We start from the raw sequence: 26,744 nt of genomic DNA on the forward strand, positions 1-26,744 counted from the left end.
ATCGTCTACCGTATGTCGGAAATTATAATTTGTCAAAACGTGGTTTGGAACTATCCACGCGCAGGGCAATGATAGCAACATTTCACTCTCCGCACTCGCGTACATGCACATGTACACCGGATAATTAATTATTCATAATTACACGGCAATAACACCTGTCATTCCGGTCGGGGGTTGTAGCAGCTACCGCGTAGATTGAATACACAGTCCGACTTCCACGCAATTCTGATTGTTTCTCAGCGAGAAGGTTCAGGGGGTAGCGTGCGTTCTCGTCGCGGTGCGTGGCTCCGGTGTAGTAACGCTGCTGCTGTTGGTGGGTACCTAATCCCTGGACACGCGGCGTGCCCGTGACAGCCGGCAATTAACAGAGCGGATTCTCGCCTCCGAATACGAGCTCGTTTCAGCCTCGCTAAATATTGTCCTCAACCGGCAAAGAGAGCTCCGCAATCTCGCGCTCCGATTCATTCGTCCGTGCGCACATTTTTCCACCCTTCTTTTTCACTCTCTGGTCAATATAACAGTTTTTGTCGCAACAAAAAAATCTTTTTCAAGGTCATTAAAAACCTACGACCTTGAAGAGCATCGGAAATCAAGGATTTGCATCACCCTGTGACTAGATTGGAGAATTTCGATCCCTCGCCTCGTTCCTGCACGGCACGGTTTAGCCCATTTTTCCCCGTCTCTTTCCGTCTCTATTACCCGTGGTTCTTTCTCTTCGGGTTGGGCTACGTGCGACACGCGATAGGACGTTTAATGCCCACGGATCGTAGGCATATGTACGCCGGTGTTCATGTACGCGCCATTTGCCTCTAAAGGTTTGGAGAGTCTCGTGTCTGGATGAACGTGGAAGCGACCACTTTTCGGGCAATAAAAGCCCGCGCCGCGTATCCTCGAAGGTGGTCTACACGTATACCCCATACCTCCGTTACGGTGTGCAGGAGGCATTATAGACATTACCGAAATACAAGCCCCAGTCTCACCACCTTCGAGCCTGTTATTATACCGCGTATATCATTTTCCCCTTTCTTTCTTCACCGGGTACCCACCCCCGGTGTAGATAGTCGAATCAAGTCGACTCACCGCTGCCGCGAATCATCGTGTTACGGTTCCCCAGACCCTGCTGCACCTTCACCTCACCCTTTTTATAATTTTAAACCTCCCTCGAAAACGTGAGACGAATTTTCTTTCATTCAATGGGTTGATTCTCTGATCCTCCGCGTCATATGAAATCGCTAATCGAGATCTCTCGAGTTCCTCGCAATTCGTGCACTCGCTCGAGCGAGCTCGCATTCTATAAACGGAACCTGAATTCCGTTCAACGTCAATCCGTCTCAATTAGGGGTAAAAAAATCATACCGCGCAGCAATAGAAGATAAGAGGGAAGATTGGTGCGCTGAGGTATTCGATGTCGCAGCACGAGAACGTTTAAGATGATTACCCAAGACGATCCGCGGGGGTGTACCTCGGGGTTACACCGTCTACCTTACCCTCTGGCAGATGTGCCCTTGGTGGAAAAATCGTCGTTAGACAAATGGGATGTTTTATCTGGTATTACGTCTTTTTATTTGAGCTCCGATTACAAAGGGCGACACCGAGGCCGATGCTTGCCGAGCGGTAAGCCCCGGAGCCCAAGGAGCAGCCGCCGGAATGGTGGATGGCGGAGGGGGGCGGGGGTGGCAGTAAGATTGAAGTAAAGCGATTTGCTGCGACGCGACGCACTTCGGGGAGCTCTCCTGGGTAAACGGAGTCACGGAGTACTTATCACCGGCGCTTCAACCATTTTATTGCTCCCTGATAGCTTGTAAAGGGTTGCCAACCCTGCTACCCCCACCGACACCCCAGTTTCGCCGAATGCGTGCCTCTCCGGTCCAACGGTAGAAAATAAGTTCTACAAATCGTTGATCATCCCCACCCTGCCTTTTGAACAGCTCGAAATCGAGAACGAAAATTGGAGAGAATCAAAGGAACATATTTTTTTTTAACTTCTCTCTAATTAGCAATTTTTTTTTTTTTCTTCTTTCTGTCTTTTGTTTTTTGTTTTGCCCGCAAAATAATGCACAGAGTAGGTGGGTCTGTAATGAAATGTTGTTTTTCCGGGACGTTACAGGGATTCGCCCTTTGAACGAGGAGAACAACACTGGGTTGTGTATCGAGTTGTGGTAAACAGGACCTCGCGTAGGGCGCGTAGGGCTGATGAAAGGGTGGCAGAGGAGGGGGGGGGGGGGGGGGGGCTGGGCTGCAGAGGATGGCTATTGGCACTGAGTAGGAAAAAGTTTTACTACGTTAATTATCGTGCTGGATGCCGTAAAACAATTCTAAAGATTACCCGTTGTTAGACCTGCCCCCCCCCCATTCCCCGCCCCGCATACCTCCGCAGAACAGCTCTCCTACTAGCTATGCTACTTATTATATGGCTTCTGGAACATAAAACCGCGGTGATTGAAGTAAGGCTGGAAAATTTCCTTCGGCAGAGAAACAAAAAATAAGAAGAAAGAGAGAAGAAAAAAAGGAATCTAATAAAGCCGAAAAATTAGGGTGACAACCCCTCCGTCTCTCGTCTCTGTACTATTTCGCCCGGATTGTTTCTCCGCACGGGAATCGTTCTTGCTACCGATTTCATCCCTGACACGACAGTGTGACGGATCGTTAAGGACTGTGGTCGCTCTGTCCACTCGATGAGCGGCGTTTTAACGTCGTTAGAAATTCCTTCTATTTGTGTATTTGTAGAGCCATCATGCGTGGAGAGAGTCGAAGAGCGAGTGAGCTGAAAAGGAGGAGGGGTGGAGAATGGCTCGCGTATTACGGTGGTAGCCGGTTCTTTCACGCTGTTTAACTTATTCATTAAAAAGTCAAACACTGGAAACAATTAATTAGCAATTAACGCTAGGCCAGTCGAGACTATGGGAACTTTGGATACGGTGCTCCGAGCCCGAGGCACAGAGTTTCTTTCCAAAGAAACTGCCAAGTTTTCAACTTCAGTTTACCAGCTATTTGCTTCTAATTAGCGGACAAACAGCCATCCGGAATATAGAAATATATATAACCGGCATCCAGAAGGCTCTGTACAACCGATCGAATATAAGGTTCAAACAGGCTCGTTCCACCTCCGCAAATAATCATCGCACCGACTCAAACTCCAAGATGCAATGTACGGCGGATTTTCGTTCCTGCACAATTTCCGTGGCTGTTGCTGCGAGCGGTTTTACAGGTTTGAAAAACTTTTATCACGACCAGTAGCAAGCCTGGCTTTGATAGCCAAAATTATTGACAGGGTGTTGAGTCCAGAAAATGTAAAGTGGCCGAAAGCATTGACGTGTAATTTCAGGTTTAGACGGTTGGGACCGGACCGCGACCAACACAATAGGCCGCGTCGAAGTTGGTCAATTTCCGCGTTGAGAGACGGAAGCGCGGAGGATAGAGAAAGAGAAAGGAGAGAAAGGAAACGGCGAGGGAAAGCAGCGCAGGGAACAGAGTTTCCCGGATGAAATTCAGATAGGAAAACATCGACAGCGAGCGCGAGCGAACGCCTAATGAAATTAACGCCCTTGCGAAAAAGCAAAAAAACAAAAAAAAAAAAAAAATGCGGACAGTCGTGGAGAAGGATGCAGTGGGAAAACCCAAGGAAAAGTGGCCTGCAACGCGTCACCCCCTCTCGCTTCTCGTCGACGTCACCGTCGACTATTGAGCCCAACCACCATGACGACGGGATTTAATTAAAGTGACGTGCAAAAAGTAGTTGCGACAGGGTGTAAACCCGAGTTTTCAACTTTTCTTAGATACCGAGCACGGTGGAAGTGATTTTTGAACGAAACTGATCAACGAAAGTAACGAGATAAATCAATATAATGAATTAACGCGTGTTACAATTGGGGGGTTTTGACCTTCGAATTTTCGATTTTCTAAACTTGAGATAATGCCTTCATTTTTTTTTTTTTTCCAAACTCTATTCGCGAGACGAAGAAGCGCCTCGAGGCAATTGGCTCATAACCCCACGGCGAGTAATTAACGTGAGTGCATCGCGACTGCGAGACACAGAAAGTACGTACCGTGGATTTTAGAACGCGTTACGAAGAATTTCTGACACCTCCGCCAGGGGGGATCGTTTAAAGCCCGGTTCACAGGCGGTGAAAACGGCGAAATTAAGCGGAGGCATGCGATTAAAAACGGTGCAAAGCTGAAGGAGCAAACGATTCGAAAGCGAACTGCGTGGTGTGGGGGTGGGGGTGGGATGCCTCTTCATTCTCCCCGGAAATCACACGTTTAATTTAAGGCCAGGGAGCAATAAAAACTTGAATAACAACGAGGCCGTGAGTGCGATTTCTTTTTATCGAAATGGCGCGGGTTGAATGCCGCGTGCGGAATGATCGCGTCGCTCACACAGCACTCGATTCTTAGTTCTCTTCTCCTCTCCGATTTTTTTTTTTTTGTTTTTTATTTCTTTATCTTTGTCCGTTTTTTTATTCTTCCTTTGCTCCGTCGGGTCCCGCCGGTGTGAGAAGGGTGTCAAGTGTCGGGAAGACTGGAGGACCGCGTCGAGTGTTTGAGCCCTCGACACTCTTTTCTCCTCTTTCATCGCCGCTCTGTGCGTGCAGCGAGCTTGTCAGTTGGTAAAACAAGCCGTGGAGGAATCATCGTTCGGTCGGATTTCATAACGTGATCGTTGTACGTGTGGAAAATCAAAGGGACGACGATCGGCGAGAGACTCTTATCGGTAAAACGTGATGTCGAGTAAAATGCTGAGGAAATTTCTTCCTGCGAAATCCTTGACGAACCTTTCTTAATTGTACGATTCTATTCGCCGATTCGGCCGCTCTGTTTATAGAAGAAATTCACATTCACCTCACAGTCAGCTCCTCTTGGTGGACGAATCCAGCAACCAACGAACGGACGAACGGTCTGGCGTATCGGTTAATTAAAAGTCGAGAAGAGCTTTCCACCAGTCACCCCTCAGCCCGAAAATCCTTCCCCAGAATTTTACTCCTTCAACCCTTCTTCGGGACGCCACCGAAAGCCATCGGATACGTATCCTATAATCTGCTCACGCTAAGAACACCATTTTCCAGAGTCCCAGTGCTGAGACTTGAGAATAAATAATAAAAGAAAGAAGTGTCTAGGTTAAAAAGGTAAAAAGCTTTCCCACGGTAATTCGGTTGATAGTGAATAAAAAAATATTTTCACTTTTTGCCAAACTCGAAAGTGTGGAAAAAAAAACATCCTAATATCTGATTCGAAATCGAGTGCTAAATTTGAGACGAATCAACGACGTGAAACTTGCCGATATTATTGGGTGAAATAATTGCTAGTTTGGTTTGAGTATAGATAATTTATATCCACGGGCGTAAGGGCTGCTCGGATTAGCCCTCGCCCTTGAATCCTCTCGCATCTCGCGGGCTGTGGCACATTTATAAGCGGCAGCCGATGCCACATCCTTCGGTCCGTCGTCGGGTCGATATCAAATTGCCAGAGATAATTACATTGCGTTACGTTACGTTACGTTACGTTGCCTCGAGTTACATTACGTTGCGTTACGTTACGTTGCGATATCAGCGTTAGCCCCAGCGAATCGCTAATGCCTCACCGGGGTGAAAATTAATAAGGAAATCCTGACATCATTCTTGGAATCGCATATACGTATCACGTTCATCCTGCAACACGCCCAACTAATGACTTAGACTATCAACTTGTACGGATGTAGAAATCTCCCCGTTGTGATGTTACGATACGTACCTACTCGCCAGTCCTGCCCTCGATTATATCAAAGAGGAACGAATCCTCACGTTAATAACAATCATACGACACGTAAGTAATTTTTTCCCCAACACGCGTCGACTCAACTGACGTAATTGTACCGTAATGACATTGGACGAAACGCGACTTATCGTGAGAATCTCCAAACCGAAATCCAACGAATCGAGTAAAATTCCAGAGCATGTACGGTGACATACGTTGAGAATGTGTCGCCCGGCACAACCCGGCTTCAGACGTCTGACGTTTTCCATTTCTGACTCGACCGAAGTCCTCCGCGTCGCGGACCTGCTCCTGGACACGAATGTGGCTGCGGTGGTCCTTGTGATCAATATTCCTTTGCCCCCTTCGCCTTGGCTTACCCCTCTTGCGCGGTACCCGCCCCCGCCTAGTGATCGTTCTCTTTATCTCCCTCTCTCTCTCTCCCGACTCGTACCATTCATCCGTCTCTCTCCCTACCGCGCCCCGCCCCCTTTAACCCCCTCTCGCACCCTTGTCTTAATTAGGAGTCTGAATCTGCGGCGGACACGCGTAAGGGGACGAGGGCCGAGCGAACCGACCCAGACGAACACACTGTCCGAAACATTATTCCAAACTTTGGCTTAGGTACTGATAGGTGGAAGAGGTACACCCCAACCCTTACTTCCACATCCAGGCTCACTTGCGTCCGATGCCGTCTTCACTGTCGCTGCTGCTACGAATGAATCCGTGTCTTAAAACCACCCTTTTTGTCAAGGGATGCCTTTCGCTGGAAGACGTTAAGAAGTACTCGGAAGATGTCGTTTCATTCTTTTTATCTTAAATGTTGATCAATGAATCCTAATCCAGGGTGTGCAGCCGTTGATCACGCAATTTTGAAAACAGCGTTGTCAATCTTTGGTGGAAATTATTCTTAGCCAATCTGATGCGCGTGTCTCTCCTCTGGAACTGCAGAACCTTCATTCCCAAGCCTCCATGGAAACAGCTCGACTTGGTAACGTGAATTAGCCGCTATGGCTCGAGCAGCTTCTCCCGTATCGATAACGTCAAAATAATTAATTACCCTACCCTGTACCACGTTACCACAGAGTCTCGGTGGTATGCAGCCTGAAAGAACCCATCTGCAATGTACAAGGATACCCAGGTTGCCTGTCCCCCCTCATCTTTTACGGTTTTTTAGCTCTAAATACGAAATTTTTTCTACATATTAAGAAAAACCGTTTGAGGATGAATTTTCGGGATCCTTTGATGACTGATCATCCAGTGAAAACACGGGTCCACCGTTAGATGCGAGGAGTAGAATATCGCGGCTCGAGTTCTTCATTATAGATTCCAACGAGGACGAAGAGTTGGGGAAATCCGAAGTCGATGGCGTCCAACCGCAGGGCGCTTGTACCAGCCCACGTATCCCGTCCATCTCCCCTCGAAACACAGCCCGTCTGTGCAAAGCCGAGCGAAATATTTACTGTAATTACAATTTTAATCAGCCCATACACACACCCACACACAGACACAGCCACATATATGATCCCTCTTTCACCGTTGGATATTTTAACAAAGAAATATCTTTTCTGTTTCAGAGTTGTCCGTCGCGCGGCGGGACTTTCCCCGCCAGATCATGAACAAGGTAAGCTTCGATGATGTATAGAAAGGCTGCGCATGGTTGAATTGAGCATTACACGGTGTTCGGTGGTCCTGAAGGACCTTGAAGTCCTGGAAACGTCCCTCAATGACAAATGACAAATCCCCTCTGCATTCGTGTATTTTTATTTTTCCTCAACGTCCTTGAATGGCCTGAAAATGTCCTTGGAATTCGTTACGGAGTTTTTACCGGATACCACCATGGTTTGGATTTGGTGAAACGCCTTTCCAGTCTCGCGGTCATTCGGCGAGCAAACTCAGATCGAACAACAAAGCGCGAGCCAAGGAGAACCCGAGCTAGGCTAAGGGCAGACCGTTTATCCTCAGGTTAGTTAGTCGGGGTTACAGTTACCAGGGCAATCGACCCAACACGCTGGACGTCCGGTATCGCGTGTGGCCTACGCCTCCGTAGCTATTAGCCAGAAACTACAGCAGTTGATTGGTTCTGCAGCTTTTTCACCGACTCCTCGAATGGTTGATAAATCTATAATAATTCCGAGGTATCAAATGTTTTATCAGCGGGCAGAAGCCAGCTACGGTAATTCAGAATAACGACTTCTGATGATTCGGTTCCACGGAGATGAAAATTGCACTCGCACACGGTGTTTTTATTTGAATTCGCCTGCGCAGCGGGGGCGTAATTTTGCTTACCTCACCTCGACTACTCAACATACTTTGTTGATATATAAGTGAAGTGAAGCTCATTTGTAGGCCCTTTGCGCCGTCTGCTTCTCCTTCTCATTATGCATTGCACATGAGAAAACTTGGAGTCTGTACCTGCTCTGCGCTCTCGGCTCTCTTTTCTCTCTCTCTCTCTCTCTCTCTCTCTCTCTCTCGTCTTCGCTACTCTACACGCGGTCGGTACTCTCCGTCTCCCGTTCTCTCGTCGACGCGGCTGCTTCTTTATAAACTTTTAATGATGCCGAAGCCTAAATCGAAAGGTGCGCACCCCGCGCGCTACGTAAAATTACCAAGCATCGTCTATCGAATATCAATACATTTGGTTATTGGCTGCACTGCTCTCTGACTTTTCTCCTCAACGCCGCGAACACGGACCAACTTCTCCCAAAATTACCTCGTTGACCCACCCCTCCTTTTTCCTTCCAGCCTCCTTTCCACCTCAAACCAATCCAGATATTCGAAATTTTTGTACAGGTATACGAAATACTACCTCGACCATTTGCACAAAGTCATTCGTCGTTCGCGCTCAACTGACCAAGTACACAAAGTTCAGCTGATGTGAGTCAAAGTTACACGAGTCATTCACAGCTGGTAATATCAGTCCATACACGAATCGATTGTTTAGATATTTGACTCTAGTGTATCCGCAGGATGCGCCGCTATTTTCCTGCTGAAAGAAACATCCAGCAATAAGTACCCACCACCGTTACGTAGTTTCACCGTTCAATTGTAATCATAAACATCATTTGGGTTAATTTGTAGATACTATCGGTGGGGTCAGCGTATATCCAAACACTCCCCTTGAAACGGTCTTTCCTACCATTTACTGTGGGACCATTAGTTATGGTTTCTCAGGGACCCAAGGCGCGGTCAGAGTCTGAGAAAATCCATTGAAGGTGGAGGATACTTTGGGTGGCGTTGGTCACCCGGATCGGTATTAGAAAATGAAAAGGAATCGGTTCGTTCTCTTGACGGTCCACGGCACAGTCCGTAAGAATAATTGCCGGGTAGTTTGAGTCCCGTTCACCCTCTGACGCGTGATAACAACCTCTAGATGTCGAGCAGCGCTCCAAGGGCGGTAGGTAAGTGGGCGAGAACGAGGAGCGAGTAGTACCCAGCTTGGGTAGACTAGATTTATTCCAACTCTCCGAGTGAACTCATGGCCGGGGCGGTGTGTTCCGTAGTCGTAGATTATTTCTTGACGTCAAATAAAGCAATTAGCATGTGCTCTGACCAGGGTCCGGGTCCCTGGCCCGGGTAATCTGGCCGGAGTCCCCGGCGTGTGCGACATCTTCATCAGGACGCGAACCCCGTGTCCCTGTACTCTTCGACCCACCGCCCACCTGACCCACCGCCCGGTCACGTGACCCGCCCGCCGCCACCCCAGAGACAAGGGGCGCACATGACACGGGCTGCGCCCCCGACTAAGAAGCGAGCCTGTGTGGGTTGAGCGTCAACCACCACCACGTTGGTATACAGTGTACACTTCCAAGGGAAATTTAACAAAGGCTGACCTCAGCGCAGGTAATGAATGTTATATAACCCTTTTAATGCCTTGCGCCTCTTAGATTTTTCAGAGGGACGGGGATCCCTCTATCCCTCTCTCTCTCTCCCTCTCTCTCGTTCTCGGGTTCCGTCAAAACCTCCGCAGCCGAGTGGGTTCCGCGCTCAAGAGAAGCGGTAGAGCCTCCGGGGCTGCAGGTAATTATGTGGCGGACGTAAATTAAGCTTGTTTAGATTGGGATTTTTATTAAGGATATACCCCCCGAGCCAAAGAGGTAGGTAAAATGACGCGCGAAATGCCGAGGGATCCGCAACCCTCGTGCCGCAGCCCTTTGCCGTTGGTATCGTAAAACCGAGAACAGTTCTCCTATCATACTGACCATCAGTGCCTACCTACGTGTACCAGACGTAGCACTTCCGCGTCTTCGGGAAGGATCATCATCGCCGAGGGTCCGTTTCATCTTCGCCACCGTCAGCCGTACGGAGACAGATCGACACCGCCTCGGGTATGAGGCCATCCATCTTTTATCGAACACCTGACGGTTGATTCTTACCATTCCCACGTGAAGTGGGAAAAATTTTATAAAAAAAAAGAACAAAAAAAAAAAAAAAACCGATGAAAAAGCGCAGCGTACCGAAGTTGGTTATAGGAATTTATAGCTCAACCTTAAACCATCCACGGTATATAATAACGAAGCGTAATTTTAAAGCCCGAGAAACAACATGCGCCTCGGTGTTATAAATTTAAAACGCCTACCGGGTCCCCGGTGGTTTCGCGGCTCGCGTGCCTGCATACAAAATAATCGAGAAAAAACCCGGAGACGGTACTGCAGCCTTGTGGGAAAGTATTTTTGTGGTTAACGCGGTATAATTCAGCCCGGTAATACACCAACCCCTACCCCACATAGACACCCACCTTATATCCCTGGATCGGGGGTGGTTGATGCGTGCCCGAAAACGACTCGCTCTCTCTCTCCGTCTCTCGCCACCGTCTAAGGGACTAGACTCAGGTGTTCCTCGGGGTAAATAGCTTGGCATCATCGTCAGAGCCTGATCGATGTAACGCGTCCACGTCCCAATACACTTTGGTCTCAGATCGAAGCGGAGAGCAGAATACACTTTGAGAAAATATGTTTGATTTTTTAGTCAAACCAGTCGTCTTGTCACTTTGCATTAAGGGTGGGGGGCAGCTTGAACGGTTTAAAATCATAATAATGTTTCTTTTTTTTTTTTATAAAACGTAAAAATTTGGAACAATTCGAGTTCAAGGGCTTTGTTTGCTTTAAAAAAAGAACTCCCAAAAATAGGTATTTTTTTTATACCGTCCAAACTGTAACCCCCCCTTAAGCCCCCGCCGTCCTTAAGCCGGGTTGCAGGAGAAAAAACACAACGTTCAAACACAGAATTGTGTCGCAAACAGGAGAAAGCTGCCAGCCGGTGGAATTATTCCGGAGTCATTTACGCAGCTGTAAACGGTCTTTTGTTGTACATACAGAGCCGAGTAGCCAACCGCGAGCAAACTGCGAATTCAGTGGCAAGCGTCAGGGGTTTGCGGAAGTGGATAGACGTTGGGGTACGGCGTAGGAGGTTTCGGGGAGTGTAGTAGGCAGTTGGAATTACAAAAATAACACTCTCCCAGCCCCTCCTGGCAGCCGGGCTGCAAGCTCTGGTACCGTAGTTAAGTAAAATTAAGCTAAAATTTCTGACCACCACCGGACGATATATTCACCCTTTCTCTCTCCAGGCAACGCTGCGTGGCACAGGGTGATGTGTCCGGGCGGGTATCGGGCCGCAGAAGGGGTACGTTTCACTTCACACTTGGTCTCTCTCTCTCTCGCTGCCCTTCCACCCTCGGTACCCACGTTAAATATTTACTTTTTAATGAATATGCAAATATAATTATTTACGCGCAATTTATACGTTTTTACACGCATCGCGCCCGCGACACTTAACACCCTCGTCCACGTCCTCGTTCCGAGTACTCGACACCCACCTCGAGTGTTTATCCTGTAAACGCGATCTCCTCGACGTGGTAGATTCTTCGGCGGTTTCGTAGACTCAAACCCCCAAAACGTAATGGTACGCGGTGAATTCGGGCCGGAAAATGCTGAGTGCCCGTATCTGCTTTGCCCGCAGCGATATCGCGAAACGTGTTTGCTGGTCGAAGAGCGTAGCCGGCTGGTGTAGGTAACGTCGGCTAGATCTTCTCCTCCAGAATGAACCTTTACGCTAATTATCTGGCTAACTGGGAAGGAGGGGGGAGGCGGCATCAAAGAACCAAAGTGTTTAGCTGCAATATCTTTCCACGATGCTGCACATCGAGAGGAGGTCAGAAGCGGCACGGCGATATCTTCCTCGTTTCCAACCCCTCCGCGTCGCCCCCACCCCCCTTCCAACGGCCTTAATAACCTTCTCCCCATTTTCAAAACCTCACCAGACGCGTATCTCATACCTGACGCCAACGATATTTCAAAGACGTTGCAGCTGTAATGTATCATCCTCATCACTCCCAGTGTCTGATGAACCTGCCCTTGGGTTGGTAAATTGGCGGATTAACTTTCGGGCTTTAATTTCTCCAGATAATTTGGACAGTTATTTTTGCACTCTGAAATCGTGTCCTTCTTATTCGTCGTAGATATAAATCCGATGTAAGAAAAAGAATCAAAAAATTTTGGAAACTGTTCGAACACACCACCAAAGTGAATGTGAAATCCAGGAAAGGCAAGTTTCGTAACGACTCGAGAGTTCCGCCTAGATGCGAAACAATTTTCCTTCAACAAATAGAACGTGTATAGGAGTTCGAACTTGCGTGGCGCAAGGTACGTATATAGGTATGTACGCGGTATAAACAGACTCGAAAGTATAGTGATCCCACCTTGAAATAGGCGTAGGGAAATAGATTCGCAAACGTTCTATCGGATATAAATTGCGCCCATCCTCCACCCGCCCCGTGCTGTTTGACGCTCTATCCGACGTCACCCCGACATTCGTGCCTAGGAAGGATAGGTAGAATAGAACTGGTTGAAACTTTCATCACAGAAATAGCTCCTTTGACGCGATAGAAGAGGGAGAGATAGAGAGAGAGAGAGAAGGAGAGCGCGTCTCTCACGCACGCAATCCAGCCCCAAAGAGCAGCGACGCACTGAGGGGTGGAAAAGGTCCTGGCATCGTACCGGGTCCACTGGTGAGATATTTTGACGGTCGAGTAACTCGCCTCGTTCTCGGATACGAAACTGCAGGTGAAACCATCGGCGAAAATATATTCAAAAGTTTCCAATTTGCGGTTGGCTTGAGGGTGGAGGTGGGGGGAGGGTGAGGAGATAACGCGAGTGGGGGTGGGTGGGAGGGTAGAATGGGCTCTATTATGGTAATTATATGATAAATACAACAAGGCCTGAGGCGCTGTCTTCCCCATCTTCGAGAGTCCCAGGCAGCCTGAAGTCTCTCTCTTCCATCAGTGGCAGGAATCCCGCTCTCGTCTCTCGTCTCTCACTCTTAGGCATGGCTGGCGCGGCTGGTGGTTTGGTTTAAAATACGCCTCCTCTCTCCCCGGAATGCAATTAATCTTACTCTCTGGCGAGAGGCTCGGCACAGTGCGGTGGGCGACGTGCGGGACAAGACGGAAGGAGGAATAAGAGAGGCCTGGGATCGTCGAGGAGGAAGAAGTGTTACCAACTTAATGAAGTACGACTTCTGATGCGGAGGGATGTAAAGGAAGGTGTAAAGACGCGAGAGGGCCCGGCGATGCCGCCAACAACTCCGGATCATCCGACCCTTCGGCTCGTTCTCTGCACACTCCCTCCTTTCATTCTCGCACTTACAATTAGTTGAATACCTAGCTTCGTTACCTTTCGATCTCCGACGACACAGGTCTGCAACCAAAAATCTGCACAGGATTTTTTTTACACCGTTTCTTTTAGGTTTTCACTCACCGAAACCGGGAAAAAATACTCATCAAAGTTCCATCACGTCAGGTTCTTTCTTGAACTCGTATTTGTAGTTTCATTTAGAATGAAACTCCCGTTTAAAAATCTCGTATCATATTCTTGATTCTAAAAATTCTATGCAAAAGTGATTTCTTAGTTCCATTTGATATATATTATAGTGAGACTCGAGAATAAATACGAAGAGGGAAAGAGAAAATGGAAAGCTGAAGCGTGTTCGGAGGTGCATCAAAGAGAAGAAGAAAAGGTTTCATATGCGAAAAGAATGAAGACGGAATGTTGAATACATTTCGTAAAGAAATTGCTTGTTCAATTTTATAAGAAACATTGTTTAGTTTATTGTAATAAAATGGTAGTCTTTTCATTATTGTTTTGCTTTTATTTATCCAAGCACATTGTATTTTGCAAGCATGTTGTACGCGATGGAGTTGAATGGAAGTCATTATTGGATTCAGCGCACTCGAAAACACAACACTTACCAAAATACATCCCATGCAGTTGAAAAAAAATATTATCGTTTGCAGACCTGTGCGAGCAGTACCAGTGACTCGTTTATCTTCCGCTCGTTTTTCGCCATTCAAGAAGCAACATTTCCAAAAGTTTACCTCACATTCATGTCACCTTCTCGTGTGGAGATATACAAACCATAGCATAACACGCTTATCAGAGTCTCGGAGGAGCCGCCCCGGCGTGTCGTGGCTTATTCTTCTTCCCTCAAGACCTTGCCACTCCGAACCCCAGCTCTCTCCTGTCTGCTCCAACGGAAACCGCCACAACACACTTGACGTCTTCCGTTAAAGGTTTAACCCGACTCTCACCCTCACCGCGGATCGCCTTTCGCAGAACGGATTTCTCCGTTGGTGCCGAGCGGCTGTTTGGAATCGAGACGAGCCCAACCACTTGACTGAGGCTCTTTTTCCCCCATATAAATCTCCTTTTTATTTTTTCTCTCTCATCTTCTTCATAAACACCCCTCTTCGCAGGCTCAGACCTCGTTGCAGATAGTAGAAAAACGACCCTTCGATCATAGAGAAATGTGAACTAGACTTTGCCCACGTTATGAGAATTTCTTTTCTTGGTTTCAACTATCGAACGAGGATGCGTAAATTGATTATTGGGGAGAATAGCAAGCGCTGCGTCATCGCACATCGGCCCGATGGCTAATACAAGGGGACGCGTAGATGTGGGAGGGGAAGGAGGCATGTAGAATCATTATAAATAGTCATAATTACAACAGTCGCGTGTGCTTAATTCAATTACCCTGATTAACGTGGTACGTTGCACCCTCGAGCCGGTTGTTCGCCAGCTCGCTCGCTCTCAGCCGAAACCCGCATCGCCTCGAACGGCTCCCGAGGCGGCTGCAGCACATCCAGAACCAGAGCGTAAAATATACGGGACGGCTAGGAGGACGGTGTATAAGGTGTGGGCGGTGGTATCCTGGCTAGGATCCCGGCTGCGCTAGGTATTATGCTTATGCATAGACAAGTTATAGCGCGGCTAATATGATTATCTCTTCGACGAGGCGAGGCGAGGCGAGGCGAACCCGCAGGTGGATACCCGCCACGGTAGCCGATTGTAGAATACCCTAAATATACCGTGCATGTACGGCGATACCGAAAGCGAGGTTTGATCGGCGTGGAAAAATACGGTCATGTTTTTGAACCCCCGTTGCATTTTGCCGTAACACGAAGAGATGGGGAAATATGAAATGAATGGTACGGCAGGAGGGAGAGGAAGGAGGGAGAGGGAGATGAAATGGAAAAAATTATCCAACTGGCGGGCCGCGCCAGCGTTCTTCTGATGAAATCCGGTGAATTTGTCGCTGCTTGGATCGAACCCGAATAAATTAGTCCCCTCAAACGGGCGAGATATAAAATTTTGAATATGAATGGCCAGTTTTGCATCCGTAATAAGCTCTTATTCCAGAAACAAAGCACAGCTGACGAGAACATATGTTGATGAAGGGAGGTAGACAGCCAGAGATAAGGAAGAACGGCAGTGGCGTCGCCACTCTGGGGACATTCATGAAAATTCGTAAGGAACTTAACTCGAATTAGTACAAAATTTCTTCCGTTAACTCTGCCAAATGTCATTTGTAAAGCGATATATAAATTAGCTTCCGAGCTGCTTGGCTCGACTCGATGATCTGTCAAGAAAAAGAAAAAAAATTGACAACAAAATGTCCTTCAATTTCCTCAAAGTCTCGTTCATATTTCAAAAAAATGTCGTAGGTATTCCTCGTGTAAAAAAAAAAAAAAAATTACTGCTCACATAATTTACGAACAGCGTAATTAATTAATGTTTCAAACAAACAAGCGTATATATCAACTGCGAGAAATGTGCTCCGTTGGGCAAAAAAAAAAACGATGGCAGCTGATGGGATGAAATTTTTTTTTTTTTGAATGATAAAAATACGCGAAACCACGCATCGTGTATTACGGCTTAAGAAAACTTTTGGAAAAGCTCGAGTGCTCGGGCGAGACGAGTTTTTTTCTTCATCTGTTTAGAGAGTATAACATACAACAAAGGTGTGAGCCTGAAAGTCCGGTCTATCTGAGTACAGCTGGATCCTTTACGGCAGCACGTTATGCCCGGAGGCGATGCCGGATGAAATTTTGGAAACGTTTAACCCGAAAAGTTAGGTAGTGTGAAATTGTAGGTAGGTAGGTAGGTAGGTACGAGTTACTCGTATAACCGTCAGGAACGAACCACCCGTCCGTCGTTAGATCTGAGGACGGGGAATTCTTGGTATTGGGATAATTTGAATGATTGAATAAATGTCGGATGCCGAAGCCTACATCACCGGTAACCCCGAAGCTTCTGATAGAAGAGAGACGTAGATGAGAAGAGAGGAGAGCGGTGGGTAGAAGGGGGACGAGGTAGGGGGTGATCCAAGCTCAGAGAACGGGAGGAATAGAGGAAGAGAGGAAGAGAGACCTCTCATCTCGTCTATCCCTCCCGCTAAACTCATTACCCGTCGGTAATTTCATCAATGCTTTAAGCTCCGAAGGTCTCTTCAAGAGATGTATCCAGAGGATGATATCATCGGCGGGCTAGACCGAACAATTCGTCGGATCATCGAAAAAAATCGCTGGGAAAATCAATTACACAAAATTCAATGTAAGAATTATGCAAATACCGTTTACGTCTGAATGGGGCTCGAGTGAGCAAGGTTACAATTAGGCAGGAGCCAATTCAATATCGAGGGCTATTCGGGGAATATTCAACAGGAAAATATTAAACGCTCCGCGAGGTTCGCCTCCGGTCCCGATGAATACCAATAAGTATTTCAAATATTGGTCATACTGTAACCGTTCGCTGCGAGCTCCGACGGTTTTCTCTTTCTCTTATCGTGCCTCTCCGATCCCCGTTTCGGATTTTTTTTTCCCTCCAACCTCGCCTTCGAGTGGCCTCGTGCACGTAGACGGGCACCAATTACTCCCCTCGAGGGCCACTCGTTACTCGTTTAATTCGTTTAAATATCGTGTCGAGGCTGCTTGCTCACGGCGGCAAAAGCTCCCGCGGAGGGAAAAAATAAATAAATAAAAGAAATACCCAGTCCGAAGTCACTCGCTCCACGTGCTCTCTCCGGCATGAATTCAAGATAAAATCAAAGTAACCGCGGATGTTTTAACGCGTCATAAATCCGGCCATTCAAGATTAATATGAAAGCTCAAAGGTAGGTTGGATGAAAACTGCGCGAGCCAACGGCGATGGGGATCGGTGAGTAAAGTCAGACAGAGAGAGAGAGAGAGAGAAAGAGAGAGCCCCGGGGAAGATGAAAACTGGGAAAAAACAAGCTCGAGAAATTGACCGGAATGCTCTGGCATATACCAACCAACCCCGACAGCAGGGAGAAACTTCTTCGGACGAACCAGTTTCTCATCTTCCTCTCTCTCTCTCTCTCGCTCTCTCGCTTCGTCGTCGTCGTCGTCGTCGTCGTTCTCCTCCTTTCCCAACGTAAACTCAACAGCGGCTGTCCGCTAATTTAATACATATTAAAAATAAAAATGAAAAAAATAAAAAAACAAACTCCCCCCTCGGCACTGAGTGAAAGAGAGAAATATATCACGACGAAAAAAGGTACACAACGTACACCAATTAACGGATTCAAGTTCCCATCATCTGCAGGCAGTTCAAGTGCTCTAGAAACGAAACTGCGGACCTGTGGCAAGATGTACGCGAAGCTGCCGAGGTGGTGAATGCTTGACTCGCGAGTCGACTCTGTCATTAGCTAAATCTAAGAAGCATAAAAAAAAAAACAAACACACAACGAACCATTCGGTGCCAAAGTTTTTAAACTCTAGTCAATACCGCACGACTCATCCCTAATACTTATCCCATTCGCTCAACTCAACTAACTGATCGCGAGAGTAACCGCGTCACGATTTCTTCTCACGTTGCACAGAGTAGAGTTGAACTAAATCCATTCGGTAGTTGAGTGTAAATTGTTGAGCGATCAGTTTTTACCCACCGCAACTCTACCGTCAATAGAAATGGGGGGAGGTTAGGGGTGGGTTACTATCTCATCAAGGTACAATCCATCAAGTTTAGACACGTGCGGTGGTGGGGAGTGGTGGTGGTGGTGGAATCGGGAGACCATTTTCTCGTCGAAGGTATACCTCGTACAACTCGTACGCAGCCTCCGGACGGAAATTGCTCTCGAGCTACCGTACGAAACACTGTACGACACGAAGACGTCACAAAGGGCTGAGAAGACGAGAGACTAGCAGCTCGCTTAGTCGATGCTTATTAGTAACCCGAGATCGTCCCGTCCATTATACATTCCGATTTCAGGATAAACCCACCCCGCGACCCGGCGAACCTTCTGGGTTCCCCGAGGCTCACCACCGCCACCCTCGCCTCATACTCGGAGCCGTCGTCGACATGTAAGATTGAGCATTGCTGCGATGACAGCTGATTCGAGGGCGAAGGTTATGTACCGAAGCTCTCGAGTATACGACCTATAAGCTATACCCTAGCTCGCCTAGCTGTGCATAAATATCGTGTTGCATCTCTCCAATATGCATATACGTTAAGGCGATCCTTATTTAGGGTGTTGACGAGTTTTTTCCACCCTAGCCCCCCAAATGGACTTCAAATAATTCAGAAAACAATTGTCTAATTTTTTTCACATTTTTATCTCAACTCTAAGATAGTCCGCTTTGTCGCCGAAGTTTCTTACGGCAATGATTACGTGAACTATCTTAGATCTGAGGTAAAAATTTGAAAAAATTAGACAATTGTTATTGAATTATTTCACGTTGATTTGAAGGATGGAGTGTAAAAATTTCGTAAACACCTTAAACAAGAACCAACCTAATATACAGTTTGAATTTTTATTCGTCACCTTCATCCCTCACTTCCACTACATCTTTCTCGCTATTAATTATAAATCGTAACACGTTTGATAGACTGTTATAGTGCCGAGCTTAAATGAACGAAATCGAAACGAACGTGAAAACCGTTTTAACTTTTTTCCTCCCCGCTACCACGCTGCGTTGCAGTCCTCGATCCTCATCAATTGCGTCGAACAAGGGAGGTTTATTTTTTCTTTTTGTTTTTCTCTCTCTCTTCTTCTTTGTCGTTCACCGCTCGATGCTCTCCTGTCTCTGATGATTCCCCGTTCTGGCACTGCAACGAGAGCAACGAGCTTCACTCCGGTACATCGTAGAGCGACAGGGGCGATTATTTGCCCCCCTGGTTTTTATATTTCACGATCGCTTTATCTCCGGTTGAGTAGCTCGCGGCGTGTAGACCGACGGGATGATGAAACGCAGTTGACGCCGGTTATCGAGCTCTACCGTATAGTGTATACATATACGTAGATACGTATACGTCTAACTGCCCACAGTTAGACAGTGCACGACGTGACGTAGACTCGATTTATCGAAGCTCGACTTCACCCCGTCGCTATCTCGACGTAAACAAACCGTTTGAACCGATAGACACATACATACCTGCTGATTAACGCTCGGAGATGAATAAGCTCGATTCGTCAAAACGCGAATGAAAAATACATGACTGCTGTGGAGGATTCGTAGCAAATCGGTGTTTTTAACGAATCGTCGCTGGGGTAGCGGAGAAATCAAAAAATTGATATACGCGGATGCATGTAGCGAGGCATCGGATTTCACGTATACCTAGGAGTTGGTTCAACGGTCATCTGATTACCCGAGCACCGATCAGATTGGAAATCGATGAACGTATGCGAGGGAGGAACTCCAAGGGATGACGCGTGGTGCAATTTTTAATCATGAAAAAAACCGAGGCACCCGCTATCATAAATCCGCACGGTAAAACTTTATCGAAAGCCAATAAAATCGGGGGACGGTGGCGGACGCTGGCTAGTTTTGACTCTCTGTAAAAGTGGCCCTACACCCACACCTACACCCACGCCCTGCGAGGGGCGGGTAGGTGGTGCAGGTGCGCGTGCATGCGTGCGGCCCTCAACAGGTGGTCACTCGGTGGGTTCATCGCGGCGGGCCGGCCGGTGGTCATCCATCCATCAAGAGCTTTGTGCCGCGAGAGCGTTACACGAGGTGGGAATGAGGGAGTGGAGATAGCAGCCACGGTCAGAGGGCAGCCAGAGGGCAACGAGAGGGCAGTCGGCCCAACCAACACTCTCTCTCTCTCTCTCTATAAATATATATACACGTGTGTGTGTGTGTGTGTGTGTGTGTGTGTGTGTGTGTGTGTGTGTGTGTCAGGATAACACGGCCACCCCCGTTTCCCCGTCGTCCAAACGGCCTTTTTATCGCTCTGTAAAGCCACCCGATTACTACCTTTTATTACACCTATGTGTACAGGCAGGATCGATCAAAGTATCGAAACACTCGTCGAGTCAGAGGACCGAGAGACTTTAACCTTCGGAGTGACGCACGTAATTGTTCGATCACCGAGTAGACATTCCGGGTCTGTGAGATCGTGTGCTTTTTTCACGGTCTACCATTTCAGAACTACTCGACTTGAAAAAATTCTTTGACATTCCTCCAATATTGTAGGATTAATCCGCGTAGTTCGAACGCCTCTTCAGAAATTTTTCAATCATTTGGGTAAACGTTTGAAGAAAATTATGGTTAAATAGTGAGGAAATCAAAACTTGAGGACAGGGTCTGACAGATCTTCTGTGTATTCTCAGAGGGTCAATTGTCAGGAATGATTTTCGACGCTTGAATTTTCGTGAGTGAAAAAAACTTTGAGACTCGGAAGTGAAGCCTTTATTCCCGACTGAACTAATAACGTTAACTTTAATTAACTGAAAATCGGGACGAAATTAGCGTATCATTTCCACTTAACACATTTATAGGAAATATGAGATGATATTTCCCGCAAATCCAAATTAGCATGTTTCTCTCGGGCAGTAAACCCACCGGCGGGAATAATCTTCGACTTTATTCCCTTGTTACATAACGTAATATTAAAGTGCACTGTAAATTAAATAGCGCATAAGAGCTCAAGATCGAACTGCGAGCACAATGACGTTTGTATTTTCGTACTCGTATCAAGATTCGAGATGAATCGAGCATTAAACGTGATAATTGGAAAGCCAGATACGGAAAATCCGACGTTGGATGAAAATTAGGGTCGAAACAAGGCAACCAGCCGCTGCCTCCTGTAATACAAGACCATCCAACGCTGTGGTTTGGGAGATTTTATCCATCCAGGTTGGAAGCGTGGTCTTTTTGCGGTGGCGGCGCGGTGTTCGAGAATAAAGGCTCGGGGATAAAACATTTTTAATATAATTAAGTAGAAATCCCGGGTCCCTTCTGCCCACGGCGGTCTAAGCTTGAGCTCTCCGGCTGTAAGAAGGGTTGTATTCAGCCTGCCTCCGGGGCATGTTAATGCACTCGCAGATCTTAGCACTTACACTCCAACACGCTCAACTCCTCCTCCTCCTCCCCCCCCCCCCCCCCTCTCACCCTGGCACTGAGCCCCATCCAGCCATTTTCTCTTACTCTTAAACTACCCCGGCGCTCAGCGAACCGGGATAGGTGGCGGCGTCGCCTTCAGCCTCCAGAGAGAGCTTTCACGGAGGACGCCTTAAGTCCGGATCCTGGCTTTATACAGCGTAGCTGCTAGCCGAGAGCTGCGATTCCCGCAGAATGCAGCACAGGAAACTGTTTTCAGTCAGTTCACTCCTCCGCGATTCCATTTCACCATTCTCCGTTTCATGCCGCTCAATATATATATATATATATATATATATATATATATACATAGTATAGTATAGTATGTAAGGAAAGCAGGGAGAGTAGGAAAGAGGGCGGTTCTCGATTCAAGTATAGGCAGTTTGAAAAATTACAACTTTCTCTCTAATTAACGGGGAAAATTTTACTTCGGTGTTAATTAAATCAATCCTGATTTCCCCGACTCGGTATAAGCTGGCCACGCTTTTTCGATTATGATCAGAGCCAACTGTGTCAAAATTATACCGATCAATCTCTCACCGGATATAAATTTTCGTAATACATACGATGATTAGACGCAAATGTAAGCGTGTAATTGCTGAATACAATATCTATGTGCTAGGGTGGTCCTTGAAAAGTTAATTTTTGAATTTCGACCGACGAGCTCCCCAAATCAGCTTCAAATAATTTAAAAATAATTCCCTGATTTTTTCTCATTTTTATCTCAACTTTAACCCGTGCCTCAAAGACGGTGGATTCCATTCAAGCCCTTCAGGGACACATGAAATATACGAAACGGATTTGGATGAAATTGGGTATAGGGAGATTTCTCGGATCACTGATTACGAATTGAAACTTAAAAATTCAAAATTCAAAATGGCGGATACAATATGACGAAGCGAAATCCAAAAAGTCATTTGATTTCGATAAAACTCGGTACCGGCAGGTTTTCGAGGTCGCTGATTACGAATTTCAACTCGAAATTACAAAATTGAAAATGGCGGATCCAATATGGCAATATCAAGTGACCTTTGGGATTCTGGTCCATCATATTGGATCTGCCGCTTTGAATTTTCAAATTTTGAACCAAAAAACACCCTATACCAAATTTCATTTAAATGCGTTCGGTAGATTTGATGCGCCCCTGAAAGGGTTGAATCCGAAAATCCACCCTTTTTGGGGCACGGGTTAGAGTTGAGTAAAACTCTAAAAAAATTAGGAAATTTGTTTTGAATTCTGTGTAGCCGAATTGGGGGGCGACGCAGTCAAAATTCAAAAATGACCCTTTTAAGAACCACCCTCCTCTATACGTATACAAAGAAATAAAATCCAAAGAGAAGATATCACAATTTGCACCAATTTTTTCTCTACCCCGTAAGACAAAGAAGTGGCGATATTATTCCGCAAGCAAAGACGCAAGAGCGGACAGAGCGTCTGCAAAGCCAGAAGCAGCCGACGTTCCGTTACTTCGAGTAAGAACAATGGCCTCGTTAATTAAGATTTCTTTCAGTCCGACGTGACGCGGCCTCGCAAAAAACCGCGAAAAGCGAGAAGCGAGCTTTGCGAGTATTCCGCGATTATACATAACTGCCTCGAATTCCGATCGCCAAAAATTCGCTCATCCCGTATTATTTTCTATCTTACATCCCTGTTTGTTTCGTCATTCCTGGCGAACCCGAGGAGCGAGCGGATTATTGTCTGCTCGTTGACGTCGACGAAACCGCGTCGCGGTTGCGTCTTACAGGTCGTCGGGGCGTCGCGGCGCTGTGCGTTACATTATTTAGAGGGCCGACGCCGCCGTTGCCGCATGCTAATCACTCGACCCAGATTGAATAATTAATCAGTATTCTTTCCCTTCTTCGGCCCCCTCCACCCCCTCTCTGTTACCTTGCCATGCTCGAGCCGCAGCCCGGCTACGTGACAGTTTTTTATTACCGCGAGACGTTCTTATTCCTTCGTCAGGGTATCCCATTATCTATGCATGTATGCAACGCGCCTGAATTTTTAATTTCTATTCAAATTCCCCCACCGCCATTACCTTTCGCTTGTATACCTTCTGTCCGTAGGTACTTTGTTCTTTCGTCGGTAGCGCTGCTAATCGTAATTAACTAATGAATGCGATTCCGAGCGAAAATATTTCCCTCTTCGTCGTTGCGTGTCTGTATTTGTTTATTATTATTTATTTTTTTTTTTTTTTAATATTTTTCTCTAGTTCACTCGGCAGTGGAAACTAGGCGCCAGGATTTTGCGAGTATCACGACTCGACTCCTTTAAAAAAAAATGATATTCTAGTATTATTTTTTACCCTCATTTCTTCTAATCCTCTTAAGACGAGTATAAATATTTTTTTGAACGATTCGTATATTTGCATAATACGACTTGACGTCAGAATTAGTGACGTGATAAATCGTTCCGTTGGGAATAGTTAACGTTACCCTACATCAATCTTTACGGTAAAGATTCGCTCCGCCTCCTCCCCTCCGACTTGTTCTCATTCTCCCTTACCGCTTGCGGCCCGTTTTCCCGAAAGACCGCGAGTAAAAGAAGAAAGAGAAAAAGAAGTGAAAAAAAAATCTATGAAATTGATTGAGACAAGCCAGAGCGTTGATGGATTCAACATATAGGTATATATGTATATACTATACGTACATCTATACGCCTCAAATAAACTGATTCATGGCTATTTAACAAGTTGCCGTCTCAGCTCCAAGCGCTGTTGGAGAAATAAATGAGAAACCAAGGGGAAATACTTAGCCACCTGCGGCTACCTGCAGCCCCTCAATTATCAACGTATCCATATTGAAACCGAACGGATTGCCCTTAGAAAAAGCGATAAAAATTTCTCCAAGCTACAAGAGAAGTTCCTTGGAATAGATTTTGAAAACAAGAAAATAACAGGAGAAACGACAAACTGTCACGAATGCCGAGAGAGCCTGTCCATGATCATAAAAAAATTAGGGAGAGCCAAGGGAGGAGATGAGAGAAAAAGACAGACAGAACTGGAGGGATACGTATTAATGAGGTGAATTAAAAGTTTCGCATTTTTGCTTTCCCCGAATCGCTATAATACACGAGGGGAACACAGGGTAGGTACTGTAATGTACAAGGGCAGGATGCTACCGGTCACATGGGAAACGATCTTCCTGAATATTTCACTCCCCGTGAAGACAATTGCAAAAGCATTTTCCGTTATTTAAATCGGACAACTCCTTCTCCGCGCATTTTTACGCACGTTATATATTTATAACAATATTAGGGTGCTCCTTAAAAAGATCATTTTTGAATTTTGGCCGGCTCACCCCGGAAATCGGCTTCAAGTAATTAAAAAAAAATGTAGAAATTTAGATCGAATTTGGTATAGGGGGGTTTTTTGGATCGCCGACTATACGAATCTGAACTCAAAATTTGAATATTCAAAGTGGCGGATCCTATTTGCTGGACTAAAATCCCAAAAGTCACTCGATATTGCCATATTCGATCCACCATTTTGAATTTTTTAACATTGAGTTTAGATTCCTAATCAGCGACCGGAGAAACCCCTTCCAATCAAATTTCATCTGAATCCGTTCGGTAGATTTGACGTGCCCCCGAAAGAGTTGAATGGAATCCACCCTCTTTGGGGCACGGATTAGTGTTGAGCTAAAAATTTGAAAAAATTAGGGAATTATTTGGAGCTGATTTGGAAGACGAGTAAGTCGAAATTCAAAAACGACCTTTTAAGGACGACCCTACCACATACACATCTAACAATATTAAAGTATTCAACCTACTTTCAATAAACCTGCTGCGGAGTTAAAGTCAACAAGACACCGTGTGGAAAATTTATCTATTTTTTTTTTTTCTTACACTCTTTTCGTGTTTCGTTCAGCAAGTCTCCTTCTCCACCCCCCCGTCCCTTGAACGCGTTTTAAATACGCCGTAAGAGTGACGCGAACACCTGTCCCAGCCGACCCACGAATAAACTACCATTTAATGGGATCCTGGGCCGACACCCACGTCTCCCGTGTCACTCTCCGCTGGAATTTTTTCCCCCTCAGCCCTGTATCCAACAGCCATCCATCCCTTCCTTCCTTGCTTACAATTTTTCATATTTACCTTAACTTTCGGCCCTCGGGTTAATCCGGTCCTCTTATAATAATCCGCAGGTATACAATAATAGTAGGTAGATGTAACAACAGGGCCTCGATGTGGTTCATGGCTCAGGTTTCGTCGTGTCGTGCCATTCGATGCACACGTGGGATCTCTGGCAAGCAGTTAACGTAATGTCTGTGCGAGCACATAGGCAGCACCCTCGTATATTTCCCCCTGAACCATGGTACTTTGTGTGCAAATTACGCCTGAAACAAGACAAAAGAAGATGGTACAGGTGCGTGTCTCATTGGGCTTGCACTGGGATGTTATAAACGCCGAAGGTGTCACGGCAACCCAATTAATTATCCCTGGTCATAATCGTAGAGGTTTTGAAGAAAGACGAAGCAAAAGAAAATACGCAGAGAAACCGAGTCCGTAGATCTTTATACTACTTTATTCGATCTAACAAGACCTGTTTCAGAGTGTTGGTTAAAAAATATGTGTAACATTTGTTTAAAATCTGTAAAACAAAGAAGACGAGGGTTGAAAATTTATGTAAAAACTGCTGATTTTACTCTTGGTGGTTGAAATAAAAAACGCTTTGCAAAACAACACGCATGTAGGGCAATTTCGTGTATTATAAACAAATTGGCAAAGTTGTTACTTAGTCAACTATTTACTACGATACCGCGTTATCGTGAGATTCGATTAGACAAGAAGTGACTGTGGTGTACGTACATTGTGGCACGTATATTGTATCATATATACAGACCTACATGTACTTACATGTATACGTATACGTACTACAGGTATAAAAATATACGCAATGAGAATAAGGTGAAGAAGAATAATAATAAGAAAAATATAAAGAAAGTAAAAAAAAAAAATGATATAAAATAAGGAAACATCGCAGCTCGAGATTATACCGCAAGCCCTCAGCGAGAGACGACGGTAACCGTCTCGTAGACCTCGGAGGTTCACCCCCTCAACAAGCCCTCAAATTAAGTTCCCGCTTCTCTTATGTATATGAGGCCAGGGGCCTCCTCCGCTCTGAATCCGGGAGCAACAGAGAAAGGATTCTTATTATTGCTCTTAAGGGATTTCGTATTGCACCTCCCCACCCCATCCCCCGCGAAACCCCGTCAACCCCCGGCTCGTACCCCACTCTAGTTAGCGGCGGGGGTTGGGCGACTGACTGCCAGTCTGCATCCACCGCCGCCAACCCTCGTTGTAATAACAGAGGCTTGTTGAGCCTGCCTCGATCTCCTAG

At 46.3% G+C, this 26,744-nt stretch overlaps 1 protein-coding gene and 1 long non-coding RNA gene across 4 annotated transcripts in view; one reads left to right on the forward strand and one right to left on the reverse strand.

Annotated features, from left to right (window-relative positions):
- Window positions 1-26,744, forward strand: part of LOC124305936 (uncharacterized) — a 261,707-nt gene that overhangs the window by 185,378 nt on the left and 49,585 nt on the right. For all 3 annotated transcript variants that reach the window (XM_046765969.1, XM_046765967.1, XM_046765968.1), the window contains one exon: window positions 7,305-7,351. In XM_046765969.1, coding sequence (XP_046621925.1) covers window positions 7,305-7,351 — 47 coding nt within the window. The remainder of the gene's footprint in view (window positions 1-7,304; window positions 7,352-26,744) is intronic.
- LOC124305945 (uncharacterized) overlaps window positions 1-26,744 on the reverse strand; it is a 120,175-nt gene that overhangs the window by 35,485 nt on the left and 57,946 nt on the right. The window contains exon 2 of the long non-coding RNA XR_006908480.1: window positions 25,499-25,740. This is a non-coding gene — a long non-coding RNA (uncharacterized LOC124305945). The remainder of the gene's footprint in view (window positions 1-25,498; window positions 25,741-26,744) is intronic.

The sequence above is a fragment of the Neodiprion virginianus genome, chromosome 5 (assembly GCF_021901495.1).
Source record: "Neodiprion virginianus isolate iyNeoVirg1 chromosome 5, iyNeoVirg1.1, whole genome shotgun sequence".
Taxonomy (NCBI): domain Eukaryota; kingdom Metazoa; phylum Arthropoda; class Insecta; order Hymenoptera; family Diprionidae; genus Neodiprion; species Neodiprion virginianus.